Here is a 9,506-nt window from a genome sequence, read left to right as displayed (position 1 = left end):
ATTATTTTTCTTCTCCCCCACCGCGACGCCGAACCCATGCCCTAACCTCCTCGCATCGAGCGGTTTTTTCCTCCCCTCGCGATTTAAGTCGTGGCCGAGCGATCTTTGCATCTCCTTCTTCCTCTTCTCCCACCACTACAACAAAAACATTAAAAGACAACGGTTAAAAACCGTTGTCGTAGGCCCTTTAAAACCGTTGTAACTGGCAGTTTTGTTAAAAGTGGAGGCTACGACAACGGTTTTAAACCGTTGTCTTTTGAATGAAAAGACAACAGTTTTGCAACGGTTTTAAACCGTTGTCTTTGAATGAAAAGACAACGGTTTAAAACCGTTGTTGTTTAGAGCATTTTTTATTAACACTGCTAGTTTACAACCGTTTTTGGGGCTTTGACAACGATTTTTAACCGTTGTCTTTGAGGGTGATAGACAACAACAACAGTTTTAGATCATTGTCTTTTAAATTATTATCTTTTAATACCAATATATCATATTTCAATATAAATATATAATAAAGAATCATAATCACAAAAGAAAGAATATTTTCCATATCAATGTCATTCAAAATGTTACTTATACAAGAATTATATTACAATCACAAAAGAAAAACATGTCTAATATTCAAATAAAATTTATCCCAATACAAATAAACAAATAAACTTCATTTACAACTAATGAATAATTGTCAAAAGACTAGAAACTTGTGATGGTGGTTCATGCCATGTAGGATTGCAAGTAATTATTGTCAACTCAAGCCCCATCAAAATCTTCAACTTGTAGAATTTCATCGGACTCCTCTTTCTCACTTGCTGATTCTTCCATATCAACCTTTTCCAACATTCTGGATTTTTGTGAATCAAAGTATGTGAGCAAAGCACCAAAAATAAAAGGGAAGAATATAATACCTGTAGAAGACGTAAAACAGGGTTGATAGCTGAAATTTGGAGAAATGTAGTTGCTACAATCACAATAACAGATTTGATAAATCATACTCTTCAAGTACCCCATTCATATCGGCAAATAAAACCACAACATAAAACTTTGTCAATAGAACCTGCAAAATATAAACATATATTAGAAGAGTTCATCTTTATCTGAAGCACTAGTAACTCTTGACCATATACAATTTTTGATACAAGGAGAAAGTTTCATGAAGGTTTATCCTAGACCTGCAAATGAAGCTACTTTTTAGTGTTGTATTAATGTAAATGGTTTTCCAAGTTTTGAAGTATTAATAAAACTCGACTTAATGAAGTTAAAGCTTATCCTAGAGCTCAATAAGTTTCTCATGTGACCTGCTGTAGGAAATTCTAAGAAACAACATAACAAGCCTTCTGGCAGTACAAAAACGAAGTCTGCTGAAACAGAAATTTCTGTCTCAAGACTTGACATACCTGTTGGCCTCATCAAAAAAGTTCAGAAGCACCCAGATGCAGATTCACTCTATGTTGAAGAAATTGATGTCGGTGAAGAATCCCCTCGAACAGTTGTTAGTGGCCTCGTGAAATATATTCCTCTTGAGGAAATGCAGGTTTATTTTGCTTCCCTTTTCAAATTTTCTTCCATTTGGATGTGAATTTCCTATGTTCTCTAAATCACTGGTGCAGAATCGGAAGGTTTGTGTCCTTTGTAACTTGAAGCCTGCAACCATGAGGGGCATTAAGTCACAAGCAATGGTCTTGGCTGCATCAAACGATGACCACACAAAGTTAAGTCGTTAACTCTGCCTCCATTCTTACAAGTCTTTGCTTTTACTAACCTGTTAGTTTTTTAGTATTATAATATTGGTTGGTTTACCTGGGAAATTATCATCTTTACATGTGATCATTCATCAAGAACGACTAATGAATTCATTTTGTTTCCAGGTTGAGTTAGTTGATCCACCATCATCAGCCAAGGTTGGTGAACGAGTGACCTTTCTGGGATACTCAGGCGAACCAAACAGCGTCTTAAACGCCAAGAGCAAAGTTTGGGAGAAGCTGCAGGTTGATCTGCAGTCTAATAAAGAGTGGTTGCCTGTTATAAGGATGTGCCTTTCACAACATCTGCTGGTGTTTGTAAAGTTTCGTCTATCACAAATGGAGCCATAAGGTAGACAATCTGCCTTTTTACATTAAGGTCCAATGCATTATAAACCAAAAATTATAACAAGTATGAGGTCAAAAAAGTATTGAACAACAAACATAAATCTTAAATGAGTTTCATATGCTAAATAAACTCCATCAAGAAACTACTACTTGATTAAAGGATAAAATGTCTAGTCTTAGTGAAAGTGCAGCTCAACTTGCAACTTTAATCAACTTATTCAAGCAATAGCGAATACAACTTGATCAAGGGCTTCATGTAATTCCCACTAGTGGGTGATTCTTAATCAACAATTATTATCTTAAAGGAGAGATCAAGGGATTCTCGGATAAATCTATTGTAGCATTGCATAAACTAAGCTAACTAAGCTCTGACAGATCTTGTTTCGCCATCAAGTTTCTAGAAATAAAATAAAACCATTAGTGTGTTTAAGAAAACAAAGACTTCTAATCTACTTATCTGTCAAGCGCCCAAGAGGTATGCGTTTCATCAAGACTAATAATCTGTGAATAAAGTCAATAGGAGATTAAGGACTAAGATTAAGGGCACTTTCAAAGAGGAACAATTATAACGTCAAGCATAAGGAAAAATATAGAATTAAGTAAATTATACAGTAGCCTAGCACAAGTGACACAATAGACTTCTTCCGAGACAACTAAGATATTAACAGACTTATTTTGCACTCATTTCTATCTCAAGAATATTCCATTAAGAGGGAAAAAGCTAAACTAGATGCAAACTAACCTTTCCATTCGGCATTGTAAGTATTTCTTTGATTCGCTCGATCTCTACGATTAGAAAAATGAGAAGGCAATAAGAAATAATCATAAGAAATCTAATACATAAAGGAGTATAAAAGAATCTGACAATGTTTACTCGCATTGGAAGAATAAATTATATCATTGGATTATAGCACCAGAAAAACATGCTAATTACATCAATTTTTAATCTCTAAAGTCAACACAAGGATGTCACTAGATGCTAACCAATTTGCACTTGTCACTAGATGCTTGAAAGATCTTAAAGTGAAAAACTATGGAAAATTGGCAAATATTAATCAAAGGACTACATAATGGAGAGAAAGAATAGCAACATCTAATAGTTATCACACATTGCAATAAACTATGAGAAAGGTAGCACACAGATATAATTAGAAATTCTTCACAATTCTAACATGCTTAAAAAAAATCAGTATGGGGAAGTATTAGCAAATAAAGGACTAGATCTAATTAAATGAGTCAAAGAAATCACCTTCTCACATGTCTCTCGTTCTACTGTGAAATCTTACAGCATAGTTACACAGATCTAATGGATCAGAGCCAGGTCAAAAATGTAGCAGACAATCTTAATTCATTACAGGAAAGATGTGTGATGAGAACCATATCCACTGTGGGTCTCAATTACTTCAAGCTGGCGGAGGGCAATCCAAAGCACTCGCTTAGCTCTATAATTCAATATTCCAAGTTCGCATATCTTGGATGTTCTAACATCTACACCTAGAAGATATCCAAGCATAACAGGTCAATGTCAATGCATATTGAAGCTAGAAATTAGCAGTTTGAAAGGATAGCAAAGAGATTCATCATGTGCATTGAGCTTGTTAGCACTTCTAAGGTAAAGGTGCCACAACAATAATCTTTTAGTCTATACCATGAATCCAAACATACATCTTATAGGGAAATTGAATCTGCTTGGAGCTTATTCATGAATAAGCACCTGTTGTCAACAATAATCATATTGAAGCTTTGGAAGCATCTTATACATACACAAACAAAAGGGAAATTGTAGATGAATTAAGGCATGCTTGTACTATAATACCTTGTCTTCAGGCACATGATCATGTGAGTGATCTCCATGCCCTTCCCAAGGATGACGCCAACCCTGAATAGGTGTTTGTACAACAGTTATATTGAGATGACCAAGGTATAGGATGATATTCATAGTAAGGTAATTTACCAAGACTACTGGTCCATCTTGCTTGGCCCTATAAAGAATCCAAAACCTGCAAAGGAATGTATATTCACATGGATCATCATGGTTATGTTTGAAAAAAATGAAAGCATTATTTAGAAAAAACCAGCATTTAAAAGATATTTTTTTAATCTGTCATTTGATTTAATGTTTGCAAGGAAAAAGATCTCGGCAGAAATATTATTGTAGAAATTGGATGAAAATTATTATTTGTTTCATCATATTTGTGTCAAAGTCAGTAAAAGTCGTGAGGTGTTGAATTGAAATGCCCACATAGTAACCCATAGGGAGAAAAACATGTCAGGAATATATTACTTTTGCAATAAGATAAACACCAGAACTATCTCTCCACTTGAGCATATTAACAAACATGATCTCTGCCTTAGACATGTTGAAGTTCCGCAATCACAAAAATCTGCAGAGAAGAATAGAAAGCTATAGCATCAATAGTAAAATTCTTTCACACGATATAGAACTAGGACATGTATGATCAATATAATAATAAGAAGGATTCAAAAAGAGAAATTTCTTCCAGCTACTTAACAAATGTATTCTAGCCATACCGGAGAAGTGTATGGTAGTCATCATACTTCTCAGGTAGCTGACCCTTCGATAGTAGTGTGTCCCTCAACGACTTCACCACTTTCTCCTCATTCGGATCGTGGACGCCTTGGAACATCGTTGGAAATGCATTGCTTTTGCTGACCTTAGTGAGCGATTTCTACAAGGACCTGAAGGTCAATTTTGAAGTCAAAGGGGGCTTCTTCTTCTCGGGCTCCGGAAAATGCCAATGTGATTCCAAAGGTCCGTAGAACGTGTTTGTCCTTCTCGTCTGCTTCTGTTCCTCAGTGGTCGTCGAATTCCTCCTCGAAGAGTCACCATTGGACCTGGCTGTAGGATAGTTACCCTTCCACCAAGAACTCATTTCGCTTACCAGCTTTCTTTATCTCCTAAATTTCGCAGAATGCCTAGTTTTGACAGAAGATGGAGGTGGAGGTTGGAGGGAAAAGCCTGGCTTCCCTGGAATAACTTCAAGCGCTGAGTGGAAGCCATGGAAAGGAGATCGCCCTCCATCTTCAAATGATCTGTAGAAGAAAAGGAAAAAGCAAAGAATATGAAAGCGTGCGATGGACAAAGGAGCAATCGAGTCGAGAGAGGAATAAAACAGAAGTGCTGCTTGATCTTAGCAGTGCTCCAAGGTCGTCGAGGTCGCGGTTGGTACAATCCATGGCTGCAGATCAAAGGTATGCGATGAGGTTTAGGATGCGTCGACAAAGATCGCCACGCATTGAAAACCTCTAAGCCTTCCATTCTACTCCAATCCCACAGCTGCGCGCTCACCATCACCATAGAAAACGAGAGAGCAAGTGAGAGGTTTTAGGGATCGAGAAGGTAAAGGGGCAGAATGCAGCGGCAAAAAATTTCAGAGAGAGGGAAAGACAAAACGCAGCAGCGGCAAAAAATTGCGAAGGGGAAAAAGTGGCGAAAGGAGAAAAACAACGCTATTCAATAACACTTAATAGACAACGGTTTTCAAAAACCGTTGTCGTAATCCCAAAAAAGCGCACATAGACAACATTTTTCAAAAACTGTTGTCGTAGCCTTTAAAAACCGTTGTCGTAGCCCCAAAAAAACATAAATAGGCAACGGTTTTTAAAAACCGTTGTCGTAGGCAAAAAAAAATTGCTAAAAGACAACGGTTTTTGTTAAAACCGTTGTTAAAAGGTAAAAAGACAACGATTTGGTATAAAACCGTTGTCGTTTGAGTGTTGTTGAATGCATATTTTCTTGTAGTGCACCCGATCTCTTCCCTAGCCTCTCCACCGCCGCATGCCACTGCCCCTCTTCTATCTCTTTTGTGTTGCCACTAACCACCCCAGCCGACGCCGACTTCACTACCCGGCGCCAACTCCGATCACCCCTCTGTCCTAGGACCTCCGTCGTCGTCGAATGGAGAATGCCGACCCTTTCCCTTCTCTTCTCCTTCCCTCTCGAGCCGCACACCCAACGCCACTGCCACCCTTCCCCGCGTACAAAGACCCTCTGCCGATGAAGCCCTAGCGTAACCCTCAACTCCGATCAGGTTGGCTTAATGTGTACTGGTTTGATCTTGTTTATCAAACTCTGATAGAGATGAATTAATACCTTTCCATGGTAGAAAATTAGACATCAATCTTTTGGGGTTTTGGTGTTGCCAACGTCCATTGCCGTCGATTTCAACACTGACGCCCTAACAACTAACAATCGTGCAAATACTACTTCGGGTTTGATGTAGGAGAATTCATTAGATTTTTTTTATATTAATTTTAGTAAATTATTATTTTTGTAATTTTTGAGTTTATTTTAGATATTTTTAGTAATTTCTATCTTTTATATTTTAGGATTGTGAGTCTATTAAAATTTTACTCTATGTTATGATTTCTTTCTCTTTTTTTTTCATCTTAGGAATTAGGGTCGATATGTTAAGATTTCTCTCCTTTCTTTTTGTCATAGGGTTTGGAGTATATATAAAAAATTGTTTGGATTAATGTAAGGAAAGTTTTTTTTAATTAATAATATTTTTTAGTAGTGTCGTTTATTGTCATATTTCTTGGTATTCTTTTGAATTAACAAATTTTAGAAGATGGCTTCCAGTATTCGTGCATGAATCAACGGATTAAATAACTAGTAGGATAATCACTATCACACTCGACTTCAGGGTTTTCTCGTGCCCCCTATTCAGAAGGGTCATTCGACTAAGGCTGAATAAACACTTGTGATTTATCTCCTTCCAGAGTGTGTGGAGCCACCATGGAAGAGCTGCTAAGGTGACGACTTTAACTTTTATCACCAGATGGATCGATCATTCATGTAATAGACTAGCTACCTAACAGACATGCCCCTCGATGATGGTTGTCTGGCCACACCTAACATCCTAAACCAAAACAAGCTAAAACTTTGCTGACTAAACTACCTAATTTTAATGAAATAGTGTATATTTGTCTATGGGAAACAAATGTAGACCAATGAACTACCTAATTTTAATGCCTATGCGTTTAGTTGTTGTCTCTATACTTGAATGCTTGAATTGTAACGCAGCCTACATTTATGATCTCTTAGGACATCTAATGTTGGCGCAATCATCCTTAAGAGTTTTGATATTTGACAATATACCTAAGTCTGGTCAGTTTAACCAAGGGTTTATCCAAACACGACTTAATGTGTGGAAGAGAGAAGTCTAGTTAGGACTAGATGACTAGCAAAAGTCCTAACTTAGTTAGGCAAGGGTAAGTCCTAGTGAGTGAAGCTAAGCCCTAGTGAGTGAAGCTAGATGGTAAAAATACTAAGGGGAGGTAACCTTAGGTGGTGGAAGTCCTAGTGAGTAAAGCTAGGCCCTAGTGAGTGAAGCTAGGTGGTGAAAATTTTGGGGGGAGGTAACTTTAAGTGGTGGAAGTCCTGATGAGTGAAGCTAGGTTGTAGAAATCCTAGGGGGAGGTAACCCTAGGTAATGGTAAAGTCTTGGATACAGTCCAAGCTTGAGGCATAGTAGGTCAAGTAGACTTACAAGAGTGCAGCTTAATTTTAAGGGATTGACCCTTAGGTGGTAGACTTGGAGAAGGGACCTCTAAGCAAAAGGTAAGCTTAGTAGGTTGGGTAGACTTACAAGAGTCCGACTTGATCCTAAGAAATTGATCCTTAGTTGGTAGACTTGGAGGAGGGACCTCTAAGTAAAAGGTAAGTCTAGTAGTCAAGTAGACTTACAGGATTAAGACTAAGGTTGCTTGTTTGTGCATATTGGGTTGTTTTGTAGGAACCTAGTGTAAAATACTGAAAAAGGGTGAATAACTATAAGGGAATTTTTCGGAGCTCGTATGAGAGTTTACGGGGATAAATATTGAGCCCCGGGAAAGCCTGTTTAGGCTACCCCATTTAAGTGAGGAAATGTTTGATTTTTTTTCCTCTTTATTTTCCTTTATTTTTCTTCTCCCCCGCCGCAATGCCGAACCCGTGCCCTAACCACCTCGCGCTGAGCAGATTTTTCCTCCCCTAGCGATTTAAGTCGTGGCCGAGCGATCTTTGCATCTCCTTCTTCCTCTTCTCCCACCCGATCTTTGCCCTGGCCTCTCCACCGCCGCACACCACTGCCCCTCTTCGATCTCTTCTGTGCTGTCACCGACCACCCCAGCCAACGCCGACTTCACTGCCCGGCGCCAACTCCGATCGCCCCTCTGCCCTAGGACCTCCGCCGCCGTCGAACTGAGCAAAGCCAACCCTTTCTCTTCTCTTCTCCTTCCCTCTTGAGCCGCACACCCGACGCCACTGCCGTCCATCCCCGTGTACAAAGCCCCTCGGTTGAGGAAGCCCTAGCTTCACCCTCTTCTCTCTGCCTATTGCCTCCTCGCCACAGAAGTCCTCAATCTCACCGAGGGTTCCGATCCGAAGCTTGCCTCTTTCTCAAGGGTAGTCGAAGAAGTCGTTGCCCTCTTACCCCATCACCGTCGATCTCCCACCTCAGTGTCGGTTGTTGATCACCAGAGAGGACCGAGCCACCTCCAATCCCTAGTCTCACTCTCTGTTAAATCTCCGGCAGAGAGGAAGAACTTGGCATCGTTGCAGGTAAAGCATATGTGGGTATTTGGGATTTGATCGCTTTAGTTCTTCCTTAATTTGGGAGTTTAGTATCAGATCTCTAATTGTGTTAATTGGGGAGTTCTGGACTTAGGTTAAAATTCGCTGTGGATTCGAGCATCACCATTCGAGGGCGACTCACAACTCCGGCCATAATTTCCAACAGCTATCCTTCTTTGGCAGCAGCATCCTTGGCTGTGAGTTTGAGGTAAGATGCTTAATTAAGTTGATTTTAGGTTTTTGGTAGTTGATCGTTGAGATATTTAATTAGGGTTTAAATGTCGGGTCTAATCTAAGCTGTAGTTAGATCTGAATTATTTATTAACCGAGAATAAATGAACGGATTAAGGTTCTTGGTTTAATAGGAATTTGATTTAGCTACTGGATACATATCGAAATTATCTAAAAATTATATGTTTGATATTACAAGAGTTTGATTCGAGACGTTGTCTCGACGAGGGATCTATTTCGGATACGATCCTCTTATTGGAGGTGGGTACCTTGACTTATCTTTTTGATTTGTCATTTGATGTGCATAGTAGTTTTTCTTTAACAAATAGTAATGATTATGTATTATATCTACATCAGTATGTCATTATCCATTAATTGTGCATGCTTTGATTGTTTTCTAGTTTTGCATTCATGTTTATACCTTTCAGATTACTTATGATCATAAAGGTAATGACATACCATGCCATAGGATATACCGAACTTATTTGATACCATATCTGACCTGTGTACCTAGATTTTTTTATTTGATCTATGTATATTTTTGGTACATATTTTATGGAGGTAGATATGGTCAGGATCTTCATGATTAGTGTCATGCATCATTTGCATGATTG

At 38.6% G+C, this 9,506-nt stretch overlaps 1 protein-coding gene and 2 long non-coding RNA genes across 3 annotated transcripts; 1 reads left to right on the top strand and 2 right to left on the bottom strand.

The window, feature by feature from the left end:
- Positions 1–785: 785 nt before the first annotated feature.
- On the bottom strand, positions 786–1,527 carry LOC121996900. The gene is made up of 3 exons (XR_006116186.1): positions 1,392–1,527; positions 903–1,051; positions 786–838 (listed from the first exon to the last, which is right to left on the bottom strand). It is a non-coding gene; the product is annotated as an uncharacterized LOC121996900 (long non-coding RNA).
- Positions 1,058–2,188, top strand: LOC121996888 (probable methionine--tRNA ligase). Its single transcript, XM_042551052.1, has 3 exons — positions 1,058–1,528; positions 1,605–1,706; positions 1,863–2,188. Exons 1-3 carry the CDS (start codon positions 1,523–1,525, stop codon positions 2,085–2,087), a joined length of 333 nt encoding a protein of 110 aa, XP_042406986.1. The 5' UTR covers positions 1,058–1,522; the 3' UTR covers positions 2,088–2,188.
- Positions 1,529–4,154, bottom strand: LOC121996893. The gene is made up of 4 exons (XR_006116177.1): positions 4,039–4,154; positions 3,901–3,963; positions 3,334–3,578; positions 1,529–1,638 (listed from the first exon to the last, which is right to left on the bottom strand). It is a non-coding gene; the product is annotated as an uncharacterized LOC121996893 (long non-coding RNA).
- Between the last annotated feature and the right edge of the window lie 5,352 nt (positions 4,155–9,506).

Source organism: Zingiber officinale, chromosome 6A (assembly GCF_018446385.1).
Source record: "Zingiber officinale cultivar Zhangliang chromosome 6A, Zo_v1.1, whole genome shotgun sequence".
In the NCBI taxonomy this organism is placed as follows: domain Eukaryota; kingdom Viridiplantae; phylum Streptophyta; class Magnoliopsida; order Zingiberales; family Zingiberaceae; genus Zingiber; species Zingiber officinale.
The sequence above is the reverse complement of the archived record's forward strand: the minus strand, read 5'-3'. Positions and strand labels throughout refer to the sequence as shown.

Coding starts and splice junctions, on each gene's coding strand:
- LOC121996888 (XM_042551052.1), top strand. Junction 1,707..1,862: donor CAAACGATGACCACACAAAG/TTAAGTCGTTAA, acceptor TTTTGTTTCCAG/GTTGAGTTAGTTGATCCACC.